The 26,900-nt window shown below is 57.4% G+C and overlaps 1 protein-coding gene across 1 annotated transcript; it reads right to left on the bottom strand.

The window, feature by feature from the left end:
• On the bottom strand, positions 1-25,506 carry PLOD1 (procollagen-lysine,2-oxoglutarate 5-dioxygenase 1). Its single transcript, XM_044237176.1, has 19 exons — positions 25,354-25,506; positions 16,729-16,820; positions 15,544-15,677; positions 15,043-15,206; positions 13,911-14,023; positions 13,364-13,427; positions 11,632-11,729; positions 10,969-11,070; positions 10,254-10,385; positions 8,684-8,805; positions 7,589-7,693; positions 7,043-7,168; positions 6,626-6,767; positions 5,896-6,009; positions 5,250-5,315; positions 4,641-4,745; positions 2,954-3,100; positions 2,150-2,275; positions 1-845 (listed from the first exon to the last, which is right to left on the bottom strand). Exons 1-19 carry the CDS (start codon positions 25,427-25,429, stop codon positions 690-692), a joined length of 2,184 nt encoding a protein of 727 aa, XP_044093111.1. The 5' UTR covers positions 25,430-25,506; the 3' UTR covers positions 1-689.
• Positions 25,507-26,900: the final 1,394 nt, after the last annotated feature.

Genomic DNA, 26,900 nt, shown 5'->3' with positions numbered 1-26,900 from the left:
TGGTGTGAATGACCTTTAATAGAAACTCTCCTGTTTCTGACTGTCCATCCCTCCCTCTGGAGGCGTCCAGGACAGGGTGATGTGCTGCTGTGTGTGGAGTCTCACTCCCCCTGCCACCCCTACATTGAGGACGAAGCTGTGGCATCGACACCTTTCCCGTCTCCCAGGAGATTTTCTGAGTCATCGTCTGCAGGGAACGAGGCTCTGCTCCCACGATAGGAGCGGCTGAGGAAGGGGCTTCAGCAGTCTGAGGGGGCAGGGAGGGAGCTTGAATCTGATCTGAGTCTCTGTGTCTGCCCGGAAGCTTGGAGCAGAAGTCCTGGGGCTGTCTTCTCGCCCTTAGAGCCTCTCTGGGCAGCTGGCTAAGTCCTTGCTCTGCTCAAGTCCAGGCCACAGAAGAAGCCAAGGAAGAGGACTGGGTTTTTTCAGGAAGCCAGGAGGGAAAAGGACAAGTTGCTACAAAGCAATGAACATGAACAGTGTCTCCCTGGGCTGGGTCCAGAGCCCCAGGAATGCCCCAGCCGAGGAGGTGGGCTCTGCCTCTGGCTCGTGGCCGAGTCTGTCCGACGATGGCTCCAAGAGCAATGGAGATCAAGAGCCTGGAGGCCGGGACCCCGAGGCCCCAGAGTGCTGCTGGGCAGTGGTTGTTGGCAAAGAGGAAGAGGTCCGAGGCGGCCTGGCCTGGCTGATTAGGGATCCACGAAGGACACGGCGATGTAGCGGGTGCCCCTGGTGGTGGGGAGCCCCTCATGGTAGTGCGTGAGTCGCCCGGGGTGCATGAGGGTCCAGCCCTTCCGTGGGGCTCGGATGGAGCAGTTGTAACGCAGGAAGCGACAACCCCCGCCCTAGGAGACGGGAGGCGTCAGAGGAGGCTGGGCCCTTCCCCCACCCCCATGCCCGGTTCTCCCTGCGCCCCCCCCCCCCCCCCCGCCCCGCGCAGCCGCTTGGGACACCTTGTGAAGTCACTGCCACAGCTGCCTGAGGAAGACACTCAGCCAAGACAGAGGGAGCCAGACCCCCCTGCCTGGGAGTCAGGCAGCCCTGGCCAAATGCCAGATCCGTGCTTGCTTAACCAACTTTCTGCCCCACCCAAGCCTCAGTTTCCCCTTCTAGGAAATGGGCATTAACCTCACAGGGTCATGAGAGCTCAGTGAGACGAGTAAAAGCTTAGCAACGGCGTTCTCAGCCGCCACACTGTGGACGTTTAGGGCCAGAAAAAAAATTTTTTTTTTTAAATCGGGCCAAAAAAAACACATGACATAAGCTTTACCAACATAAACATTCTGAAGCGTGCGGTTCGGTGGTACTAAGTACACGCGGACTGCTGTGGAACCTTCACCGCCAGGAGCGAGGGCATTCTCCCTTAGTGGCGGGCTGTCCTGGGCGCCCCAGCCTCTACTTGCTGTCAGCACCACCGCCACAATCGTGACAACCAAGAATGTCTTCAGATATAGCCAATGTCCCCGGGGGCTGGGGGACAAAACTGTCCCCTAGGAGAACCCCCGTTTACATGGTGAACTCTCAAGAAAATGAGAGGAGTTTGTATGGGTGTCCTTCGCTGCGGCCAGCCCAGGGCTGAGTCCCTGAAACACAGCAGCTTAAGGCATGAGTAAAGGAATGAATGAATTGCCCTCAGCTGATCACGCCTTGAGGCCCCCAGAACTGTCCCCTCTCCATCCCCCATCATCCTGATTTCCCCAGCTCTCCTCCAGCCACAGGCCTGAGCCCCACACCCGGGCTGACCCCATCCCTCCCAAAGGAGCCTTCTTACTCCCAAGAATGATGGATATTCTACACTCTGCATCACCGAGGGCTCTCAGGCCTTGAGTGCTTACTGGGTGTCCACATAAGCTCTCCCCTGGATGAGCTCACAGAATTCTCACAGCATTTCTACGGAGGGCGCCCCACGTTTTCCCATCTAAGATGGGGGGAAACGGAGAGCCCAAGACACATGCCTGAGGCCACAGAGCTGGCGAGTGTGGGGCAGGCGGGGCCCCAGGTCCGCAAAGGCTGACCTCCGACTCCTGTATCCCCGCTCTGCTCCTTCCCTATAGCACGGAGACCTTCTTTTTCTCTCCAGTTTTCCGGCCCCCGGGTCCCCTGGGCCCTGCCCCCCGAGCCCTCCTCCACCACCCTGTAAGCTGCCCACCTCGTAATCCACGCCGACCCGGTTCAGGGCGATGTTGATGGTGAAGGTGGAGGCGTCGTGGTGTGGCATGAGTGAGGGCTGCTCGTCCGGCTTGTAGCGGACGACAAAGGCCAGGTCGAACTGGGCCTGTGCCGTGGGAAAGAGAACCGGCTAGAGAGGGGCTGACCGAGAGCAGAAGAGGCTGGGGTGCACAGAAGGGACCCCTCATCCGGTCTCAGGGGACACTGGCTCCCAGGGGGCCGGTCTGTTTCACACAGTGCTCCCCAGAGCCCGGCCCGGGGAAGGTTCTCGGTAAAAATGTGTGAAGGGAGGAAAGGACAGAAGGAAGGGAAGGTGAGGGAGAAGGAGAGGAGGGGAAGGAAGCAGAGCAGAAGGAGTGAACCAAATCCTTGTAAGCCTTCGTGGCAACTAGGCAGGCTGCCAATTCCTTGAGGCCAGGGCCCAGGCGGTGGGAGCAGGTGTCGGCCGTGAGGGAGGGCGGGAAGGAGGGCAAAAGCCAAAGGGACGTCAACAGATTCTCAGCGGGAAGCTGGGAGAGGAATGGGTGCCCTAGCTTGCCAGCAGAGGCGTCGCAGATGAATTTAAGGACACGGAGGAGGGGGTCCTAGGGGTGAGGTCAGAGGTCAGAGGTCCCTACCCTGGACCCTTCCAGAGGCCCCCTGACCCCAACCATGGGAGGAGACTGCACTCCCACCTGGAGACCAAATGCCCAGGCCTCTCCCGCCAAGCTGGGGCTGCTCTCTCTCCTCCCCACAAGCCAGTCCAGCCCTGCCCCCATCCCGGCCACCTCCCCGGGGCGCCCACCCTGGTGTAGTAGCCGGGGTAGAGCTTCTCCGTCATGGGGGCGATGTACTCCACCAGGAACTTGTGCCACTCCCGCTCAAAGTTGATCTGGTTCATGTGGATGTCGATGGTCGGCACGTTCTCGTAGCCGCCCTGGATGCGGTTGTCCTGGAAACGACCGAGGGGAGCGTGGTTAGCGGAAATCAGAGATGGACGCCTGGTGTGCAGCTGTCTGACCCCCACCCCCGACCTGTGAAAGCGATGGGAAAAGGTCAGGGTACAGGGCCAAGGGAGGGCGCTCCACAGAGAGAACTGAGGTCACTAGTCTGCTGACTGGGTTCATCAACAAGGGAGGATGTTTAAAAGGAGATCTCGAAGACAGAGAATGTCCTCCTGGCTGGAGGAAGCAGGGCCATGAATTCTTCCCCAGGAGCTCGGAGTAGGACCCGGAGCCTCAGAGGAGACCCAAGTCCTGGCTGACATCTCGACGAGATGAGACCTCGTGAGACCCTGAGCGGAGGACCCGGCTAAACCACCAGGGACTCCCAACCACAGAAACCCGTGGAGGATTCCTGGGTGTTGTTTGAAGCCACCAGGTTCTGTAGGGATTTGTGACACCACAGAGGAAACCAGTTCAGAGGGCCCCGGGTTAGCTCGGGCACTGGAGTCCCAGCGCTGACCTGGTCCCTGGAGCATGAGGGCCAGCCAGACGCCAGAAAGCCTGGACTACCCCAGTTACTGGCTTTTAGAGTTTCGCTCAGCCACCAAAGCATGTGGCTTAGGCTGGGATCCGGAACCACAGGGTGGTCCAGCTGCCAGGTCAAAGGTTAGTCAGGCTCTGAGCCACACTGGCCCAGAGGGTCATGTGCCTTTAAAAGTGCTCCCTAGGGACGCCTGGGTGGCTCAGTCCCTTAAGCATCTGCCTTCAGCTCAGGTCATGATCCCAGGGTCCTGGGTCAGGCTCCCTGCTCAGCAGAGCTTGCTTCTCCCTCTGCCTGCTACTCCCCCTGCTGGTGCGTGTTCTCTCTCTTTGTCAAATAAATAAATAAAATCTTAAAAATAAATAAAAGTGCTCCCTGAACTTGGGGCTCCTGGGTGGCTCAGTCAGTTGAGTGTCCGACTTGATTTCAGTTCAGGTCATGATCTCAGGGTCACGGGATCGAACCCTGCATCAGGCTCCACACCAAGCATGTAGTGGAGCCTACTTAAGGGTCTCTCTCGCCCTCTCCTTCTGCCATCCCTTCCACCCCCTTAAATAAAAAACGTTCCCTGAACTTTCCAAGATGAGTGCAGGTACCGGATTCCTCCTCTGGGGAACGCACAGCCTCTCGGCCCGATATGCCACTTGCTTCTGCTGTCTGGCAAACGTGGCACTCATGTTCCTAATTCTTCCTCATCCCACTCTTGCTCAGTCCCCTCCCATGACTCACCCAAGCTGGGGAAGGAAGCTACGTCATTCTAATAACGAACCAGAAACTGGAAATCTAGCAATTCCAGATTAAGACGGCTCCAGGTCACCACGGCTCGTGGTCATGGCAGCATGGGCACCCACACTACCCCATTTCTCAACATTCGCCTACTCTTAAGTGCCGGAACCACCCGTCTGAAGAGCCAGAGAGGCTGGCTGGCTCGCCAGGCAAGAGCCCAGAGGGCAGGTGTTGGCGGAGGGGCGGTCCCCCAGCACCCCCAGCCCAGGCACCGTGCCCACCTTGTTATCTCCCAGAGACCACTGGCCGTAGTGCTCCATCTCCTCCACCAGCTCGTCACATGCCGCCTCCGTGAAGATGGGGAACCAGTAGACGTCTGGGCAAGGCTGGGGAGGGCGGGGAATCAGTGACAGGGGTCTCGAGGGGCCCCGCTGCACCTTCCCCTGCCCCCACAGGCAAGGACCCTCATGCAGCCCAGGCCCTTCCTCACGCCCTTGTCTGCCAGCTGCTAAGGGGGGAAGGAAGCAGAGTTCAGGGCTCGCCCTTTTCAGCCAGGGTCACAGAGCTCCTGGTGCAGGGCCAGGAAAGGAACGTGCACAGTTTCTCGCTACTGGCCCCTGGTCCCTAGCTGAGACCACGTTTGGGGACGTTTTTTCTCTTTCTCACCTGGGCCAGAGGAGAAACTCAAGGTTCCCAAGGCCTCTGCAGACTCCAGCTGGGAAGGGCCAACAGAAGGAAGGGCCATCCTATGACCCACTCGGTCACCCAAGCATTGCTGGGGCCCAGAAAGGCGACGGGGCAGCTAGTTTCCTCCCTCTGCCCGTCCTCCTTCTCGGCAAGTGCAGGGTGGAGATCCAGGACCTTTGTTCCCAGAGGTGCCCGGTCCTTACCGTCTCTACCAGCTTCCCTGCCAGGGCCTTGGTGTAGTTCTCGTGGATGTACTTCTCTTTCCAGTCCTGGGTGGGTGGGGAGCGGGGGCAGTTGGGATCCTCAGGCCTGGCCTGGGCCAGCTGGGGCTCACCCCTTGCCCAACTCCAGGGGACACTGCAAGAGGCGGTTCCTGCCCCCAGGCCCCCTGCAATATGGGTGAATGTGTGCCCGCAGGAGCTGGTGTCTGCACGTGTACCCACATGCGTGTGCAGGTGTGCGTGTCTGTGCATGTACCCACGTCAGCCACAAGCTCGCAACGCCTAGGAATGTTGTCAGCACTTTCTCCTCCTCTGATCTTCACAACACCCTCAGAAGTGAGTGAGGCTGGGGTAGTATACCCATTTTAGAGCTAAGAGAACCGAGGCCCCAAAGACGGAGAGGCTCAAGGGATGGTCCACAGACAGAGGCCTGACTCCTGATCCTCTCCTCCACTAGGTGGCGCTGCCGCTCAAGAGCCCTCCCACAGCCCAACCAGTCCCTGGGGCGGAGGAAAGCTGGTGCCCCACGGGGTCCACAGCCTTTCTCAGCTAAGCAGGAGCATCCCCGGCAACATGCTCACGGGGGTCCCTTCTTCTCCCTCCCCTGCCCGTCCAGCTAGGGCCTCACCTCGGGGTTGCTGAACACCTCCCAGAGGTCATTGTGAAGGTGTGTGGTCTGGTAGTTGTCCAGGGAGAGCAGGTGGCCAAAGGTGTGCCGGTTGGTCAGGAACATGAACACATCCTGGGGAGAACAGGCCAGATGGAAGAGACACCCCCACCCCCACAGTCCCACACGCGGCCCAGAAGAGGCTCGGCGGCAACCTCCTCTGCCCGTTAAGTTGGAGATAAGGGAACCAAGTGCGGGTCACCCCATCTCATCTCCCCAGCACCCAGCCCAGGCCTGACACAGGATACAATCAAGAAGGGCTTCCTGGAGGACCGAATGGGAATGAAAGGATGAATGTATGAAAGCAAAGGATGGTGTCTGCTCCTGACGTTTTGGGCATGGGGAAAACATCATTATGCCGTCACTTTTAAAAAAAATAACCACAAAAACATCCTGGGTGGGGCACAGGGGGAGGGCAAGGGTGCCTCTCAGGCACACTACTTGGGTATATTTAGGTGGAAGTTTAGGGGTTTTCTGGCTCTGTTGAAAATGTACATAAAACAGAGGGGTGCGGAAACTGGGTCCACTGAAGTTGATCCCCATGGACCCCAAGGACCAGCCTTCATGCCTGCTGCTCCAAGTGCCCCCCCACCAGGCCCTGGCATCTCAGAAACTCCAGGGCATAAGGTAGCAGACACAGACCACCTTCTCCATCAACAGGGCCTCCTCTGAGTGCCCAGCCCAGGCTGACCTGCTGACGGATATTGGCACAGAAGGCCATGTCGGGGTCCAGCTTCCTGTGGTGGAACAGGTCTGTCTGCTGCAGCTCGGCCCGCAGGGCACTGCCCTTGATCAGGTAGATGTTCGAGATGTATGGCACGTTCCAGACGCCACTAAGGATGAGAGAAGAAGATGGAAGGCGGCCGCAGGCTGGTCACGGGCTGGGAGCCAGGGCCCCGGGGAGAGGGGGAAGTCACAGGCTGGAGGGCACAGCAGTGCTGATTCGGGCACACGGGCCCAGGATAATTGTCAGGAAATCCTTCCGTGTGTCTGACTGCAGTCTTCCTTGCTTTGGGTCCAGCAGGAATTTGAGGGCAACAAGGCCGGGACTATGGTGGGGGGGTCGTGGACAGACGGATTGGGGGGTTCTCATCCCGCAGGTACTCACACACGCCGGCCCTGCACAATGTCCACGTAGTCCTCGGAGCGGGCATAGTAGCCGTCCGCACTCAGCGCGCCCCAGAAGTTTGACCACAGCCTCCCATGGCGGGTCATCAAGGGGGCGATGACGTTCCTGAGAAAGAGAGCACGTCAGCGGGGTTCCCCCGGCCCACTGGGAGTCCGGGGCAGATCTAACTGGATGTGGGGAGGGACAGGGCGAGGGCCTTTCAACCTGCAAGCACCCCCTGGGGCAGGGCCAAGAGCGGGGGGGTGGGGGGGGCTTGGGGTGGGGGTTGGCCCAGCTGGGGACCCCACCGCCTCCAACAGGACAGCCAGGGGCAGAGGGAGGAAGGGGCACTGTGGCTTGTAGCAGGGAGAAGGGAACATTCTGGAGCAAGATGAGGGTGCCAGGCTGGGGCAGGCCCGGGGTAGGAGGGGAGGCGGAGGTGAAGGCAGAGGAGGCAGGACAGCGGCCCGGAGCAGGAGCAGGAGTGGGGAGCTCGGAGGGCCTGCCTGCCAACTGCCCAGGCCTACTGCAGCCTCCCTTGCTCACTTGTTCTGCTCGATCAGCAGACGCAAGGTTTTCGGCTCAGTCAGAGCCACGTCAGCGTCCACACTGAAGTAATAGGTGCAGCTCCGGTCCTGCCGGCACAGGTCCCTGCGGGTTGGGGACCCGGAGTCAGCGGGGCTGGGGCTCGGGCGCCAGGGTCCCAGAGAGCCCCGGAGCCGGGCTCTCCAGGCCTGTCCCCGTCCATGACCGCAGGGAACCAGCCCCAGGTATTTAAAGGGGTCGGGCCAGCCCCGGTGCAGGCTCAGACCCAGACCCCAGGCAGCCAGGCTCTCAAGGCGAGCTTACTCAGCACCCAGAGCTCACTCAGCGACTGGTATCAGGTGCCCTAAAAACACTCATACTGGGGACAGCATGGCCCCCAGCTTCCTACACTACCCGGGGTTGTGGGTACACTGGTCCTGCCCTTCCGAAGTGCGGCTTGGTGACCTGGCCCGAAAGCCTTATGAATATATGTTCTTTTCATTTATCTGGCCCAGGGCTCAGCAGACTGGAGTCCACCGTCCAAATCCAGCGCCTGCCTGGTATGGTACAGCTCGTAAGCTAAGGACTGTTTCACAGTTTTAACTGGTTGGGGGAAAAAATTTCTAAAAGTGATATAAACACCATATGAAATTCAAATTTCAGGGTCCATAAATAAAACTCTGTTGGCGCGCAGTCACGCCCAGCAGGCTACAGCCACAGGGCCAAAGCACACGGATTTACTACCTAGTCCTTTCCGGGAAAGTTCACCAGCCACGGTCAACAGAGGACTTGTTTGTTTGTTCGAATGACTGGGGAAAAATCAGAGATGGTCTCTGTCAGCTTATTCACCTACTTCTGGCCCTTTGGTTCTTCCTCTTTCTTCAGATTTCCTTCCTGCACCCAAAGGAGCCCCCAGGTGGGTAGGGCAGAGACCATTTCCCCATTTGACAGACGGGGACACTGAGGCCCAGAGAGGGGCAGGAACTTGCCGGAAAGCACACACAGGCTTCTGAACATCTGCCTCCTGGCCCTGATGTTCCTGATGCCATGCCCCCCACCCTCCCACCCCCACTACCGTCAGCAGAGACAACTGTGACGCTCTGGTCCCCAACTCACGCGCCCATGTTCCTGGCGTCGGCGTTGGCCATCCGAACCTCGGGGCCCACCAGTTTCACAGACGGGTACTCGTCGCCATGCTCTGCCAGGAACTGCTCCACTTGAACCTTGTGGTATGGTTCCTGGGGTGGGGGATGGGAGGGAGAGAATGGGGACATAGGCTCCACCCCACCCACCCACCCAGGACCACAGCACCCTCAGCGACTGCAGGCCACTCCCCTTCATTCCCCGCACACTCTTGCTGGCCATTGGCTTTCCTACCTCCAGACCTTTGCCCATGCCAGGCCTTCTGCCTGGAATGCCCTTCCCCAGCCATCCTTGACCATCCTCCCCTGACCAGGCCTGGCCCACCAGCCTCTTAAGAGCGTCTGTCACTAGGACAGCACCCCTGATCCCACAGGCCCCATATCCAGAGTCATTTTTTCTGGTTTGGAGTACAGCCCAGGGATCTACTTCATTGCAAAATGCTCCAGGTGATCCTTGGACCACCTTGGAAAAACAACAGTCTATACCAAGGGCCCCTTGCCTGGGAAAGCAGAAAGAACAGGACGTTTAGAACCAAACCCAGGATTTAGAGTGCAGCCCGGCTCTGCTACGGTCAGCTGTGTGACCTTGGGCCAGCCACCTCCCCTGTCTCGGCTCTCATTTCCTCCCTTGTGAAATGGAAGGGCGATTGCGCCTTCCTCGCGGGGAGCCGGCAAGTCAGACAGGGACACAGAAAGGCCCAGAGACGGCCTGTGACGACTGTCTTCTTCCATGCCAAGTCACAAAGTTGGAATTCATGGCTGTGCTGTTTCACGTCTCCAGAGAAGCTGGGAGCCTCCCAAGGGCCGGGCCCACACCCTCCTCCTCTTTCCACGGGGCACAGCTGAATGAACGTCCGTGGCCCAGGCAGACCCGAGCGTGGGGCCACGGGGCCCTGGGCATGGGGTGCAGACTGTCAGGGCTGAGAGGTCTCAGAAAGGGCTGACACTAGGTGGGGCAGCTGAAGGACATTTAAGACAAGGAGCCTTGACAACCAGGAGGACGGGAGAGTGTATCTGGCTTCCCAGTTATGGAAACTGGGATAAGCAAAAACAGAGCTGGGACCTGATCTAGCTAAGAAGAGGAGAGGGAGGGAGCTGGGAATACTGAGCCCGGGCCTGCTCCCCACAAAGCAGCAGGCCTCAGAGCTCTCCCCGATTCCCCAGAAGGTACGCAGGGCAGGAGAACCCATCTGTCACCGAATCATCATATCAGGAGGACCTGGATGAAGCAGGGAGAGAAACCAGGCCGACGTTGACAGCTAGTGTGTGCCTAGTGGGTGCCTCCCCTGTGACAGGGGCCTCTGCGTCCCACGTGCCCACTTGTGGAACCCCAGCAGCAAATCCACGTGGTCAGCACACTTCCATCCCGATTTAAGAGATGAGAAAACTGAAGCACAGAAAGGTTGAGGACTGTACCCAAGGTCACACCCGTACCCAGCCGGGCCGCCTCCATCTGGCCCCAGATACTGCTGCTGTAACTAGTCCCGGAGATGTCCAAGGCCACCCCGTGAGGTAGGCCCGTACGCCGGCCACCTGCTACTCACGTGGTTGTGGATGAAAAGCCGCATCTGTTTCCGGGGGTAGTGGAGGCGCAGAAGCCGCTGGAAGAACAGGGATAGGAAGGGCGTGGGCTGTTCGATGAACACGCCGACCAGGACCGTGGGCAGAGCTTCATCCTGCATGGGGGCCGGGGGGGGCAGTGTGAAGGGCTGGCAATGTCCAGCCACCGGGCCACGGCTGAGCCCCTACGGTGGCCCAAGGGACCCAGAACCCGAGGCAGAGGTGTGCAGACTTAGCAGGAAAGGGGACCTGGGCCAGGCAGCTCCAAGCAGCCACGTGCAGGCAGGCAGAGGCAGGGCCCGGTGGGGAAGCAGGAGGAGAAAGTCCCAGCTGGGCAGAGCTTGCCTCGACTTGGAGGCAGGCCCAGCTGATGGCCTGCTGTCAGAGGGCCTGGCTGGCATGGGTTGGAAGTGAGCTATAAATGAGGAAGTGAGGTCCGTAAGACGAGAGGGGGCGCTGTAGGAGAGGAATCGGGTGAAGGAACCAGAACTCTGGCATGGCTGGGGGCAGGGTAGGAGCTGGAGCCCTAAGTAATCTGAGAAGGCTTCCAGGAGGAGGTGCGGGGGCGGGGGAGAGGAAGATGGGAACCCCAGACGGGAAGGTGATCCTTTTACCTCCCACCAAAGACAATAACCTCTTCCAGAATTACTCATCCTCCCCATTCAAGGAGACGGAGCCCCTTACGCCTGGCGGCCGTACCCCAATCCCCCTGAGGCTTCGCAGGTTCTCATCACACACGGCACAGCCTGTCTCGAAGGTCCAGAAGCGCGGGATGTAGTTGCCCAGATAGTTCAGCTGCAGCTGTGGGGAAACGTGGGGTCTGAGACGTGGGGTCCGGGGCCCGGCCCACCCAGCTGTACCTACTGAGTCACATGTCCCTCAGCCCCTGGGGTACCTGCACCCCAGCCCTCTAAGGGGGCAGGAATGTGACTCTACTTGGGGCAGGTTTTGGAGAGAATGTTCCATCCCCCTGGAGATCACCAGAGGGATCACCAGAGATCACCAGATCATCCGAGGGCAGCGTGGGGTATGGTGTGCTGTCACACCTTCGTCTCTGGATCTGCCAGGAGTGTGTAAAATGCAGATCGCTGCCGCCCCCCACGCCAGAGAGTCCCACTGAGCAGTGACCTCTTCTGTGTCTTGTGGTTGAGCAGGGATGAACATCACTGACCACCACAGCAAGGACACAAGGCACCACGCTGAACTCAGACGTGAGGACAGAAGCAGTGACGTGGCAACAGGGCCCCGGGGTCGGGGGGGGAGGTGGCCCTGACCCCAAGGAGAAGCCATGGGATCATGGTGAAAACAGGGGCCTCTGGCCCCTCTCTCGCTCTCTACCCGCGGGCTGCGGCCTCCCCCTACCTTGGTGGGCCCATTGCCGTGAATCAGGACTGGGAGGGTGTCGTAGGCAAGGTTTCTCGCTCTCACGTGGCCCATCTCGAACTTGAGCACGACCTCATCTGGGGGTCAGAAAGCACAGACACATCCACATCAGGCCCAAAGGCTAAGCTCAAATCCTGGCTCCTGTTAGGGCATGTTCCAGGCCACCAACACCATCAACACCTCTTTGAGCCTCGAGTTTCCTTGTCTGTGAAATGGGGTTAAGAGTGGGAGGCGTCCGTGTTGGGTAAGCACTTAGCACCCTGCCTGGCACATGGAGTCCATAGCAACCGCCGGAATTTACTGTGATGACTTCCTGGAGCCGGAGGTAGGGGAGGGGACAAAGCGAAGAACTGAGACATCCCAGCTCCAGCTCCAGCTCAGAGAAAAGCCCCCAGGACAGGGCCTGGGGGTGTGCAGAGCAGCACTGAGAATATGCCAGCCCGAACGGAAGCCCTGGGCAGGGAGGGGGACAGATCCTGTCTTGGTGGAGAGGATTCCTCCGGCAGGGTCCTAGCCCCTTTGCTCTGACCCCGTTAGACAGCAGGAGGAAGCTGCCTGTCTGATAGTTATAAATGCAGAGGGGCCCTTCATCAGAGGCCTGGAAGATACCAGGGAGGCAGGCCCTCTGTGTGGGTGATCACGTGAGGGGGACCCTCCGTGCAAGCTCTTGGCTTCCCCAAAAAGACCCGGCTTCTTAATGTAGGTCCACGCACTCCCAGAAGCCACCGACAAAGGGTGTGGCTGTGTCTGCACCTTCCCGAGAAAGGAGTCTTAGTACTGACTGGATTCTCAAAAACCAAGACTCCATTTACCCCGTAAAATCACCCATTAGTGGGGCGCCTGGGTGGCTCAGTGGGTTAAAGCCTCTGCCTTCAGCTCAGGTCATGATCCCAGGGTCCTGGGATCGAGCCCTGCATCGGGCTCTCTGCTCAGCAGGGAGCCTGCTTCCTCCTCTCTCTCTCTCTCTCTGCCTGCTTCTCTGCCTGCTTGTGATCTCTGTCTGTCAAATAAATAAATAAAATCTTAAAAAAAAAAAAATCAATTAGTTATTGGGTCTAACTATTCCTTTCTAAAGACGGGAAAATGAGGCCTAAGGGTGTGTGTGTGTGTGTGAGAGAGAGAGAGAGAGAGAGAGACAGAGAGAGAGAGACTTGCCCGAGGTCACCCAGGAAGGCAGGCAAAGGACTGTTGTCACCAGCCATGGATTTGGGGCCAGTCCCAGGGGGTTTCTGTTTTTAAGGACCAGGCAGCCTCTCTGCTTTCCAAGACATCTATCACCCTCCTGTCAGCTCAGTCCCTGTGCGTGCCCAGGAAGCCTTCGCCTGGGACGGGGGAGGGCAGGGAAGGAGGGGAGCCCGATCACCTGTAAGAACCAGGGCCCCAGGACAGGGCGGGCAGGTACCCGCAGTGTGCATTGCCCAGCTGCTCCCGGGCAGAGCGGTTGTCCCCTGCCCGGGTGTCCCGCAGGCTCTCACACGGACTTCTTGGTCCTCTTTTCTCCACCCCTAGAGACCCACAGCTCTGCCCCAGGGCATCCATCCAGGTGGCCTCTGGGGACCTCAGGACGGGCCCGGGGGGGCAGGTGACCTCCTAGCACAATGGCCACAGAAGAACCAGCCCATCCTCCTTGTTGGGCTCAAGCCCTGCCTGGAATCCTTACCTCCTTCCTAACATCCCTCTCAGGATCCCCCTCCCCGTGGGGGCTGCTCACCCAGGGCTCCATCCAGGTTCTGGAAGATACGGCAGCGGTGGTCCAGGGTGATGTTGATCCGTTCCTGCAGGAAAGAGGAGACCAGGCTGCAGCAGGGACAGGCACTGGCGAGGGATGGGGCCCCATCACGCTCAGCATGGGGAGCCTGCCCGCCCACGTCTGCCACTTCCTCTCCCCACACCTACTCTGCCCTGTCACACTGGGGCGGCTGGCCACCCTAGGATCTACTGGTCCAGTGGCTCTACTCGCAGAGAACCAGGGACTTTCTGAGTTGGAAGGCATCTAAGGAAAATAACTAATCCAAGTACAACCACCAGGATGACAACAAATGCTTGTTTTTTGCTTTACTGTCATTCGCTAAGTACTATAAATACATTAATTTAATCCACACAGCATCCTGACGGGAAAGTACCACCATCAATATATTTTACAGATTTAAAAAATATAGCACAGAGAGGTCAGATAACTTGTCCAAAGTCACATAGCCAGTAACTGCCTAAGCTGGCATCCAAACTCCAGGAGCCTGGCCGCGCACACCGGCCCTTACCCTCTTCTCTGGGTCCAAGAAGATCTTGGTGTAAAAGAGCTGGTCGCTATCACTGTCCTGGCCTTCCCACTCGGCCACCAGTTTGCTGAGGTTGGGGGCATAACCGATGAAGCCTGCGGGTTGGTGGGCGACACGCAGAGACAGACACTTAGCTTCCGGCCTCCAAGTCCGGAGCCTCTTCCCAGCATCCACTTTCACTCACCTCCCCCTCCTTCACCTTCTCTTAGGCGTCCTCCTGGATTGAGTGGAGGTAGTGTCTCCAGGCTGAAAGCACCCTGCTAACCAATGCCACTGGGTGACAAGTTCCCACTGAACTCACGGAGAAAGATCACAGGTACCCACTAACCTGCACCAGCTCAGGTGCTGGGCACCACACAGGTAGGTGGCGAATGAATGGATCAGACCAGGAGTCCCTGGAGAGCAGAGCTGGTGGGGCAGAGGCTAGGAGCCGCTCTTCTAGTTATCTGGGAAACTTGGCCCAGAGAAGGGCAGAGGCTGGGCCAAGGTCACACAGTGCATGGCGGCTTAGAGGAAAAAGCCCACACAGCATCCTGGCCACAGTGCAGATTGGTAAGGATAGAAGAGAAGAGGGAGAAGGGGACAGACAGGTAGAGGGAGAACACGGCCAGCCCTGGCCAGAGCCAGACCGTCTAGACAGTGCTAACTCTCTAACTCTCCCAGCCAACGGGGAAACGTGGCTGCCGGGGGGCGGAGCCTGAGGAATCCAGTCTAAAATACAGATTTTATTCCCCATGCAGCAAAAAGCCATGGACTTGTGTGAATTTGTGCTGCTGGTTGGAGAATGGCCCGGAAGGGGTGAGGGGAGAGGCTGGCGGAGCAGGGAGACCACCGCAAATGACCAGGAGCCAAGTGAGACGGGGGCGGTGGGGGTGGACGGGAGGGTGCAGCCGAGAGGTCTTTCAGAGTGGGAGGGGCATGACTGGCCCCCCCAGACTGAGGGGCAGGGGAGGAGCCAAGGGAAGACATTCAGGGGTGACTGCGGTGTTGCCCTGTGCAGAAGGGTGGCTGTCCACGAGATGAGGCCGATGGCAGGGGCCACCCTGACGGCAGCGGAGGGACCCCTCTGGAGCCCGCCCAGCCCCGCCACGCTCTCCGCTCCCAGGCTCCTCACCTCCAGAGCCCAGGAACCTCTTGCCGTCGGACACGGCTGGGTACTTGGCCTCCAGCCTGCGGTCCGGGTAGATGAGCTCCTCGGCTGAAAAGACCACCTGACTCCTGGCTTGCCTGAACTTCTTCAGCAGCTCTCGAGGCCCGGAGGCAAACACCACGTCGTAGCTGTGGCCAGAGCCAGGGGAGGCAGAAGCAGGACAGAGGTGAGCAGGGGCTCATGAGGGTACCTCCTCCCATGTCACCCCTGGGATATCGATCTGCCCTATTGTCTCTGGCCTGGCCTGCAGGGTTCCCACCTTCCCTCCTTCTCCGGTGGACAGACCCCCTTGCCCATCTTCTCACCACCAATGGAAATGGTCTTTTCTGGGCTCAGGGATCCCATAAAACTATAGGCAACCTTAGCTAGAGTGATTCCTCCCTCTCTTATCCTGCAAGGGCCTCATTCTAGAATATTCCATCTCTCTGCTGAGGGGCCCTGCCCAGGAGGCCCCCCGCCATCTACCTGTCTGTGAAGAGAATGACCAGGTTCTCCTTGTCTGCATGCTTCTCCAGGGCTTTCTTCAGCAGCCGAACCTTCAGCCCTCCGCCAGCCAACGACCCCTTCTCCCCACTCCAGTCCTCCCCCAGGCCCAACGCCTGTAGAGAAAGGCCCCTTAACATGGGCTTTTGGCGAAGAACTATTTTGCCAGCCAAAATTCCACTCCCACCGGGACAGTGACCATCTTTGCCTGTGTCTGCCCAGGACCTCCTCCTTGACCCATAGCGAAACCATTCTACAATGTATGTGAGGCTGACTGGCCTTGGGGGGAATCATGTGACCACACCTGACCAATCAGAGTGTCCCATCCTTCCCAGGACCATGGGTTTCAGCACGTGACCTAAGCATGGCCTCAGAGTCTTCCCTGGGACTGTTCTGTTCAAACTAAGGAAAATCTGTCTAGTTCTGCTCAGGTTGAGAAGAGGGGCATGTGGGTCTGTGGCTGGTGGTCACCTTGCCACCATGCAGAGAAAACGGGTCTGCTAATGAAGACCAATGGGACCTAGAGATGGAAAGACAAAGCCCTTACCATGCAGCTTGAACCCCTAGATCCAACTATGCCTGAAGCAACCCTCTGCTTCAACCTCATTCATGTGAACTAATCCATTTTCTTTCTGGCTTAATGCCATTCGATTGCAAGCTGTATAGGCAGTACCATGGTCTGCCTTGCCCACCATCTGATCCCCAGTGCCTACCACTGTGCCTGACAGAAGGAGACACTTGACACACTCTGCTGAATAGAGAAACATCTTCCTGCAGGGCTAAGCCCCACACACTGCACACAGAGGACACCAAGGGGACTGGGCATCGGTCTGTGTTTCTTTAGAGCAGCTTTTACACAGGTGCAGTCTCCACACTATGGGCCATCCTAAAATCATCGGGGGGGGGGCTGGCGGAAATGCTGGTTCCAAGGCCCTGCCTTCTAAACCAGCCACACACACTTCCCCCACTCTGCCACCTCCGGCATCTCCCACACTTTGACTATGTTCTCCCCCTCCTGCTCTTCCTAACTTGTCCTCATCTTAAGGGCTTCCAGAAGCCTTCCCTGTGGCCCCCATCTGTTTGGGAAGGACAAAAGCCCCGCTCCTAGACTCTCCTGCCACCCCCTGGCTGTCCTGCCCCCTCCACCCTGCCCGGAGAGCCTCTCACCTGGATCTTGTAGTTGAAGAACTGACCCGAGCGCTTGAAGCGCCGGAACCCCTCCGTCTCCCTTGTGGCCACCGTCAGGACTAACAGGTTGTCTAGGGACAGAGAAGGGCGTGGTGAACGGCACTGGAGAAGGAGAGGCGACAGGCGGGAGCAGGTCCTTGTCCCCAGATGTGGCAAATCCTGGCAGGATGTGTCCCTGTGTCCACCCGTTATAGACAAGGGCCCAAGGCCCAAGTAGGAAGAACATGTTGAAGGTCTGCACTTGGGTCTCCCGACTCTCCTTCTGAGTTCCATCCCCCTGGGAACTGACCGGCATGACAGGAGGTGTCCAGAGCACGGGTGTCTGCACCTTGCACTGTGGGGCTGGGTCTTCCTGGATTTAGGGGGCTCTGGCCTTGTGCAGGGGTGGAGGCAAAGACTGGCCCTGAATGCTGGACACCAGGAGGACCTCTCTGGTCAACACTGGCCAGACTCCCAGGCATGGCCACCTCTCTCCGTGCCTATGCCCAGGGCACACACTGTTCGTCTAACCCAACAGTCTTGCGTGCTGAACTTCACTCGGCCACCACGGGAGAACCTATGAGTGGACCCTGAGTGGGAAGTGATTCAAAATCCCTAGCTTTTGGGGCACCTGGGTGACTCAGTCAATTAAGCATCTGCCTCTGGTTCAGGTCATGATCCCAGGGTCCTGAGATCGAGCTCCGTGTCAGGCTCCCTGCTCCGTAGGGAGTCTGCTCCTCCCTCTCCCTCTGCCTGCCACTCCCCTGCTCATTCTCTCACTCTCTCAAATAAATAAAATCTTGAAAAGAAAGAAGGAAAGAGGAAAAGAAAGAACGGAATCCTTAGCTCTGACCACACCAGCTGTAGTACCTTTTTAACAAGACACCTCTTTTGGGCTCTGTAGTGTAGCTTCACCTTGGCAATGGAACCTGCTGGAAACAACACTCCAGACAGGATCTCCAGGAGACCTGGGAAAGTCCCTTCCAGATCACAGTTTGAGGCTGGGTTATCTAAGGAACAAAGCTTCCAGAGCTGGCCTGCCTGGTCAGAATCCAAGCCTTGCTCCTTACCAGTTCTGTGAACTTAGACAAGTCCTTGATTTTTCAGGGCCCCATTTTCCCCTCTGTAAAACAGGGACGATAATAGTACAATAGGAGCATCTGGCTGGCTCGAGGGTCAGCACACGACTCTGGATACTGGGGTTACAAGCTCAAGCCCTGTGTAGGGCACAGAGACTACTTAAAAAGAAAACAAAACCCAACAGTACAGCAGTCCCCCCTTTATCTGTGGGAGATGCAGTTCAAGACCCCCAGGGGATGCCTGAACACACAGAGAGTGCCAGACCCCATATATACTGTGTGTGTGTTTTCCTCAATGTACCTATCTAGGATACAGTTAAATTGTAAGTCAGGCACAGTAAGAGATGAGCAACTGAACAATAACAATATACTGTAATAAACATTCTATCAATGTGACCTCTCTCTCAAATGACCTTACTGCACTGAGTTCCCCTCTCTTGTGACGGTGTGAGATATAAAAACCCTACCTGACGAGGGGCACCTGGGTGGCTCAGTCCGTTAAGTGTCTGCGTTAGGCTCAGGTCATGATCTCGGGGTCCTGGGATCGAGCCCAGCACTGTGCTCCCTGCTCAGCAGGGAGCCTGCTTCTCCCTCTCCTCCTGCCTCTCCCCCAGCTTGTGCGCGCGCTCTCAAAAAACCAACCAACCAACCACACTACAGGACAAGAGGAGAGAAGTGTAGCTCTGTGACACGGTCAGGCCGTACTGACAGGTCCTCAGAAAGAGAACCATCTGCTCGCCCGCGGATAACCGAGCCCCTGTACCTACTTCAAGGACTGATCAGGGAGAGGCAAACACCTTGCTCTGGCATTCAAGATCCTCCCTGATGGGCCCAGGGACGTACTCATTCCCTCCACTGAGAGAGCCCTCTCCCAGCCGGGGCTCTCACCTTACTGGCTCTTCCCCTTCTGCCCCAGGTCCCCCTCTCTCTACCCTTTCCCTAATCTTCCTCTAGGTCCCCAGGCCAGTGACAGTGACACCCCTTTCCTGCCACCACCTCTATGAAGCCTTCTCAGATTTCTCCTGACCTTTCCTGCCCTTAGAGGTAGGACCCCCCCCCCCCGCCTCCTTTGTAGCACTCATTACTGTTTCCCTGAAGTCCAGGACATAATGCTTTTCTGGGTGAACAGACCCAGCAGGTGGCCAACCAGTAAGGCCTTCTTGTGCACCCGGGCTCTGTGAAAGCAAGAGGAGCCCAGGCTCAGAGAACAAAGGGGTCCCGCCGGGCGGAGCTGGCTGAGCTGGCAGAGCCGGGCAGGCTGCTGGCCCCAGAGCAAGGGGCGGCCCAGCAGTTTGGGCAGGAATCCACTGGAAGTGGCCCCAAGGATCTGGGGAGGGAGGGGTGGATTCACTAGGCAGGTGTGGAGAGGAGAGGCCTCACCACCTGACTGCAGGGACCAGGAAAGTGGGGTGCTGCTCCCACTGGAGGAAATTCTCCCCCAATTCTGGCTTGGATGGTTAAGTGAGGAGAGGCGAGTTGTCAGCTCTTGAGGCCCTCCTGTCCTTGGCAGGGGCTGCTGGGGACAGGAAAAGTGTCACATTTCATGGATGGAAAAAGCCAGCGTGTGTGTCTCTGTAAGGTGCTGGATGGGGGCTCCCGCAGTCAGGCTGCAGGGGGAGGGCCGAGGGGATGCAGTGGACGTCTTGAGGCTCTTTTGCTGAGCTCCCTCTACCAAATCGTGGTACCAGATGGCTAACCTTTACCGAACACCTTCGGCATGGTTCTAAGCCCTTTACTGGTCCTAACCCCCTCCTCTACAGTTAGAAACCAAGGCTCAGAAATGGTGAGTAGCTTGCAGGGAGCCAGGGAGTGGCAACACCAGGATGTGGACACAGAAGCCTGGACCCAGAGTCTCCCTTAACCCCTGCATACACTGCCTAGGCCCGGGACAGTGACCAGCTCTCTGTCTCTCCATCTGTCTGTAGAAACCCTCACTGTGGTGGTGGAGAAAGCCCCAGGCCGTGCCGGACAGCCCCCTCCAACCCAACAACTCAGTCTGCCTCTTCTGTTTTCCTGGATGCTGCCATGCGTCCCCCCAGAACCTTCACAAATCTAGTGCCTGCCTCCCTGGCCGAGGACGTGAACAGGTCACCCAGTTCAGAGGTCCCAAGCCTGCCTGCACAGCAGCATCACAAGAGACGCTGTGAACTCCAGACTCCTGGGCCCCAGGACCAGAGGGCCGAGATGGGCCCAGAAGTCCAGATTTATCCCACATCTCCTGGGTGATTTCTGAGGTCAGCCACATTTGGAAACCTCTGATCCAGCCCATCTCCTGGTCCTGACTGTGGGCCTGGGGGTGAGTCACAGCAAAACTCCAGGAAGGCCCCTCCCCCAAGGGATCCTGACATTACCTCTCAGCAAGGCCCACCCCCCACAAAAGCTGCCTCACTGAACCCAGCCTTTACTCCATTCCTGTTCCCGCCTGCACAGCTCACTCCTCCTCCTAAAGAGGCCTTAGTCCTCCCACCAGCACTGTAAGAGGGTTCCCCTCTCTCCACATCCTCTCCAACATCTGCTATTTCTTGTCTTGTCAATTTTTGCCATCCTGACTGGTGTAAGGTGGTACCCCAGTGTGGTTTTGATCTGAATTTCCCTGATGGCTAATGATGTAGAACATTTTTTCATGTGTCTGTAAGCCATTTGTATGTCTTCTCTGGAGAAGTGTCTGTTCATGTCTTCTGCCCATTTCTGACTTGATTATTTGTTTTTCCGAGTGTTGAGTCTGAGAAATTCTTTATAGATCTTGGAAATCAGCCCTTTGTAGTATCATTTGCAAATATCTTCCTCCATTCCATAGGTTGTCTCTTTGTTTTGTTGACTGTTTCTTTGGAAAACTGTGTGGATATTCCTCAAAAAGTTAAAAATAAAGCCACCCTATGATCCAGCAATTGCACTACTGGGTATTTACTCCAAAGATACAGATGTAGTGAAAAGAAGGGCCATATGCACCCCAATGTTCATAGCAGCAATGTCCATGATAGCCAAACTGTGGAAAGAGCTGAGATGCCCTTCAACAGACAAATGGATAAAGATGTGGTCCATACACACAATGGAGTATTACTCAGCCATCAGAAAGGAGGAATACTCAACATTTGCATCAACATGGATGGGACTGGAGAAGATTATGCTAAGTGAAATAAATCAGAGAAAGACAATTATCATATGGTGTCACTTACTTGTGGAACATTAGGAGTAGCATGGAGGACATTAGGAACAGGAAGGGAAAAATGAAGAGGGGGGAATCAGAGCTTAAGACGAACTATGAGACTGTGGACTCTGGGAAACAAACTGAGGGTTGGGGGGGATGGGTGAGCCCGGTGATGGGCATTAAGGAGGGCATGAATCGCATGGAGCCCTGGGTGTTATTCGCAAACAATGAATCATGGAACACTGCATCAAAATGAATGACGTACTGGGTGGTGACTAACACAGCATGGTAAAAAAAATATTAAAAAAGAGGGGCGCCTGGGTGGCTCAGTGGGTTAAACCTCTGCCTTCAGCTCAGGTCATGGTCTCAGGGTCCTGGGATCGAGCCCCACATTGGGCTCTCTGCTCAGCAGGAAGCCTGCTTCCCCCTCTCTCTCTGCCTGCCTCTCTGCCTCTGATCTCTCTCGCTCTGCCAAATACATAAATAAAATCTTAAAAAAAAAAAAAAAAGAAAGAAAAGAAAAAGAGGCTGTAGTCCTTCCTCCATGAAGCCCTCCATCATCTCCTCCCCTTATCTGGTGTGGCGCTGGCGTGCCCAGCAGGTGAGACACAGTACAAACCTGCCCCATCTCCCTTTGCTGGGCCAGACTCACGTCTTCATCTCCTTGGCCCCCACCCCATGGCTGGGACTGAGTGTGAGTCTGGACGTCTGGTGTGTGCTGTCTGGCCTTAGGGAGCACGTTGGGAAGGTGATTCTAGAAAGCAGAGCCATCGGCTGAGCCCTTAGGAGACATCACGCGCTACACGAAGTGTGTTGCGTTCACCATCACCTTAACGATCCACATCCCATGTGGCGGGCGACACTTCTATTCCCCCTTGTGCCTGTGAGGAAACTGAGGCACAGAGAGATGAAATACCCTGCCAGAGGTCACAGAGGCTTGAAGTGAGAGATGAATGAGCTGGAATTCTAAAGGCCCGTGTTCTCAGCCTCACCATTTTCCTGGCCGACATTCTAGAATGCTGCGGACCGAATCCAGCACGTCCAGCTGCCTTTACTCAGGCATCCCCAGTGTGGCCGGACACTCAGCTCCCGTCCCGTGGCGGGCACCCACCCAGAGCACAGGGCACACCATGGGGCGACACTGAGGAGGGTCTGGTTCCAAGCACCAGGCCCGGCCCCCCTGCATTCTGGCTGGTCCGGCAGGCCCGCCTGGGGCTCAAGCCCGGGTCTGCGTGAGGCCTGACACCCAGGGCTCCAGGCCTGCTTCCCTGGACAGACAAGCTGTGCTCCAGGATCAGCAGAGGTGAGCGGGAGGGAGCAAGGCAGAGTCACTGACAGATTTCTGGGTGAGTAACTTAGCCTCTCTGAGCCAGTCTCCTCCTCTGTAAAACGGGGTCCTAGCAACCCCAGTACCTTCCTCCAGAGACCTTCCCGAGGACTGAAAGAGCTAATGTCTGTGAAGTGCGTGGCACAGGACCTGCCCATGGGGACCACACAGGTTCTTGTCATAGGGACCCTTCCCGGAGAGAAGGCCGGCTGCTGCCCTCGGGGTCCCAGACCCAGAAAAGCTGTCTTCCTTCCAGAGGGCAAGAATGATGGGGAGAGGCTGTGCCCGGGGCCCTGGGGGGGTGGGGTTTAGGAAGACACCTCTCTGGGGTCCAAAGATGAGGCTGAGAACCCAGGCCTGGGTCGCTTTGCTACAGCTGATGCCCCCTCCTCCCCAAGAGGGGCCAGACCACGCAAGGCAGAGGAAGGCTCTCCAGGCACCATCAGAAGCGGGGGCTGCTCTCTGCGGCACGGGAATGAATGAAGCTCCTCCCCCATCCTCTGGGCTCACCCCAGGCTTGAACAGAAGCCATAAAGCAGGTGTGGCAGAATGTCAGGAGATGGGGATTCCCAGTGCCCAGGAGCCAAGTGTGATTCTCCTGGGTCTGGCGCCCCACTCGTGTCAGTCCCCTGAGGTCTCCTCAGACACTCCGCCGCCAACACACAAACATACACACACACACACACACACACACACACAGCTGGGCCTTCCTGACTCCTGGGATTTTTCCATGGAACAGTATGACCCACAACCCCCACCCACGCCCTACTGACCTCCTGGAGTCTCAGAACGGCAGCCACCAGGCTCCAGCTGGTCCTTCCCTCTGTTTGGCCAAACCCAGACCCTCAGGGCAGGCAGGGAACAGTAACCAGCCAGAAGCCTCTACAAGAGGGAGAAAGGACCAGGGGGCATCTGGACTCTCTCCTGCTCCCAATTCTATGAAAAACTGCCTGTTTGGATGTTGCTTTGCTGACAGCCTTTTTCTGTCCCCCCACAATGGGCTGGGGACACTCCCCCCCACCCCGGCATAGGTCAATGTCCCCTTTCCCAAGTGCAGGGCATCCTGGAAGAGGAGAATTGTATCTCCCCCATAAGACTGGGCATCTACTGGGGAGAGGAGTTCTGAATCCTCCCCTAAAACTGGGAGCTCCCTAAAGTGAAAACTCCATCTTCCTCTCCGTGTGCCAAATTCGTGTGTGTTAGGGTACGGGGTGGACAAGCCACCAGGAACACCATTCCTGAGCCTGCCCCACTCCTCCCCAAGAGGCCTCAGACCACGCCTCTCAGCAGCTGCCCCATCCCAGCCTCCTGGTACTGACCGGGCATCCCGGCCCAACCAGGGGACGGAGGAGCTGGCCTCTCTGGCGGCTGCTGGAGCGTCCCTGCCTCCGGACCCCTGTCAGTGGGCCTGCAGGACAAACTACCCTCCCGCTCGGTCCTAGCCAGCAGGCTAAAGTTGAACAGATTCCTCCAGACAGCATCTCCAGGCAATAGGGGCCACGAGCAGCGGGTCTGAGTCCCAGTGAACGACTCTACCTCCAACCACTACAGCAACTGGAGACCAGGTATTTAACCTTTTGGGGCCTCAGTCCAGCTATCCGCAAAACGGGGCTAATGATTCCTTACTTATCAAAAGGGTCTGAATGCAGTAGGAGAAGCAAAGGGCCTCCACTTGACGGTGGCTTGATATCAGCTCCATGTCTGGCCTCTCCTTACTTCTTGTCCATCAATCTACTATCTACGTAGTATCTGCCGGGTGCTCTGCCTGGACCATCTCAGTGATACAAGGGATCCTGCACTCTCAGTGGCGGCTACCTTCCGTGAACTCTGTCCCCTCCCATCACCTGCTGCTGGGGTCAGGGCACCTGAAGCCCCGTCACTGATTTGGTCCCTCTGACTCTGGGGGTTTCGCTGGGAACAGCGGGAGTTTTCTCAATTGGAATGGAGTTTTCTCATTTCTCAAATGGAGGATGGAGCACACATCGGCAGAAGCAAAGCAAAGAGACGCCCAGGATACAAAGGCTATTCTAGGGCTCCAGTCTCCTGACCAGTGAGTAAACCCAGGCCACAGGCCTTTTGCACACACCACCAGCCCAGCGCTGTGCTCAGCACCTGCCTCACTGGATTTTTTTTTTACCTGATTCACTACCCTGCTGGGATACTCCAGGAAACAGGCAGTTCTGGGACCAAGAAAAAAAAAAAAAGGCCTGTATAGGCCAGGCATAGAGCTGAACCCTCATCCAGCAGGCCCGTCCCTGGTGAGGGTCTAACACAACACCTTCCTGCCCCCTCCAGCTCCTCCCAGAGGTTTAGCAGGCAACCCTGGAGGTGACTGGGGGAGGGGTGGGGTGGACAGGGGCACCCCCTCAGAACGGTGGGGCACACTCTGAAATCCAATCTGCTTTGGGGATGGAGAAGGAACATGACTTGAGGAGCCCAGCAGATCCCGAACCAACCATTCCAAGACCGAACAACCCTAGGCAGTCAGTGCACCTGTCTGAGCCCTTTCCTGCCGTGCCACCTGGAGGGAGTAAGACCCACCCGGCAGGGGTAATGCAGACCACATGCCTCTGCCATGGGGGACCCCATGCCATCCCCAGCCCCATAGCTGGGATGCCTAGAGGCTCCCACGGAACCAGACACCCCTGAGAGTCAATCCTGGTTCCAAGGTCCCCACGTTGTGTGATCTTGGGCAAGTGAACAGACTCTGGAGCCTTAGTTTGCCCAGCTGGAAAAGGGGGATAAAAGCAGAGCACACGGGAGGTGGAGATCACCCTTCACGGCTGCCTGACACACACACAGTAGCCACTGTCCTGACTACTGAGACAGCTCTTATCATTTGACCCTCTCCACGCCCCTCCCCTCCCGGCCGCACGACGCGGGAGCCGCAGCCCCAACAGGGGAAGTGATTCGTCCAAGCGGCCAGCGAGTCAGTGGCCAAGGGACCGGAACCCGGATCCCCTTGGAAGCCCAGGCCTCCGGCAGCCCCCAGACCGGCAGCCCCCAGACCAGCCCCCCTCCCCACCCCCCAGGCCCCCAGCCCCCGGCCCCGGCGAGGCCCGCGCCCTCACCCTCCGGCTTGGAGTCGCCCTTCGCTTCGGCCAGGAGCAGCCAGGCCAGCGGGGCCAAGAGCAGCAGCAGCCGCATGGCCAGGGTCTGGGGACGTCCGGCCGGCCCGGCGGCGCTCGCAGGCTGGAACTTTCGCGACGGGGTCGACGGTCCGGCTGCCACGCACGGGGCCCGCCCCCGGGGCGGTGTCGCACCGCCCTCCTCTCCCTCCCCGCCGCCGCCGCCGCCCGCCCGCCCGGGGGAAGGGTTTTCCCGCAGACTCGCCCGAACCCCGGCCGCCCCGAGCTGGGGCGGCTCCCGGGTCCTTCCGCCGGCCGGTCCTCCGCCCCGCGCTTCTCCCGGGGCTTCTCCGCCGCTGGAAGTGGTGGGCGGGAATTGGGGATGGGAGTAGCGTGGGGGAGAATGTCGGGGAGTTCAGAGGCACCCACGTCCCTGGCGAGATCCTCCTGGCTGTTGGAAATGCAGAAAGTGCATCACCATCTACCAAAAAAGGAAATCACTTAATCCGCCTTTGTGTTCCTGGGTGGCAAACAGAACCTCTGAGCCGAGGAAGGTCTTGCTCTTGAGGTCGCCCTGTTAAGTGAAATGAATGAGTGAAAGCAAGCAAGCAAGGAAGGAAGGAAGGTAGGTTAGTGGTTTTTCACCAACGTGAGTCTTCAAAGCTCATCAAACACTTTAAGGGTTTCTTAGAACAAGGGCTTCCAGAGCAGATGTCAGCCAGGGGCAGCCAGGGAAGAGAAAGGCATCCTCCCTTCCTTGGAAAAGGCGCTCGGGCAAATCTGAGAGCCTCCTTCCAGGACATTAGTTTCCAGAGGAAGGGTGGTGGGTGCGACTCTGGATGGGCAGGGGCTACCACCCCCCAACCCCTGGGGTCGGGGGCAAAGGGTGAAGAGAGGGGACACGTGGAGGGTGTTACTGAACAAGGCAGAGTGGGCCATGCCTAGGTTCTGGGGAAAAGAGAAATCAAACTGTTTCAGCAAGCGAAATCCTCTACCGTTCGCTAAGTGCAAAAAACGGACATACACTATGACCCCACTCAAAACAATATCCTCTTGGGACGCCTGGGTGGCTCAGTGGGTTAAAGTCTCTGCCTTCAGCTCAGGTCATGATCCCAGAATGCTGGACTCGAGCCCCACATCGGGCTCTCTGCTCCATGGGAAGCCTGCTTCCTCCTCTCTCTCTCTGCCTGCCGCTCTGCCTACTTGTGATCTCTGTCAAATAAATAATAAAATTAAAAAAAAAAAAAGAATATGCTCTTGTGGATATAATAGAGAGTGCTAGAAGCAAATGACAGGCAAATGTTTGCAGTGATTATTTGCAGATCATGGGGTTGTATATACATCTATAATTATATTTTGCACATATTATTTCCTGGTAGTTTGATTTTCCTACTTATATTTTTCAGTGTTTTTACAATTTTTTTTTTGCAAATAATATATCCTATTTGTACAATCCAAACAAAACCAACATGTTATTTTTAGAAGATAGGTAGAATCCCTGGGAACGTTAGAGATCATCTCATTGTACAGAGATTTACTCTGTACGGTTA

This window comes from Neovison vison, chromosome 2 (genome assembly GCF_020171115.1).
Source record: "Neovison vison isolate M4711 chromosome 2, ASM_NN_V1, whole genome shotgun sequence".
NCBI classification, from domain to species: Eukaryota; Metazoa; Chordata; class Mammalia; order Carnivora; family Mustelidae; genus Neogale; species Neogale vison.
The sequence above is the reverse complement of the archived record's forward strand: the minus strand, read 5'-3'. Positions and strand labels throughout refer to the sequence as shown.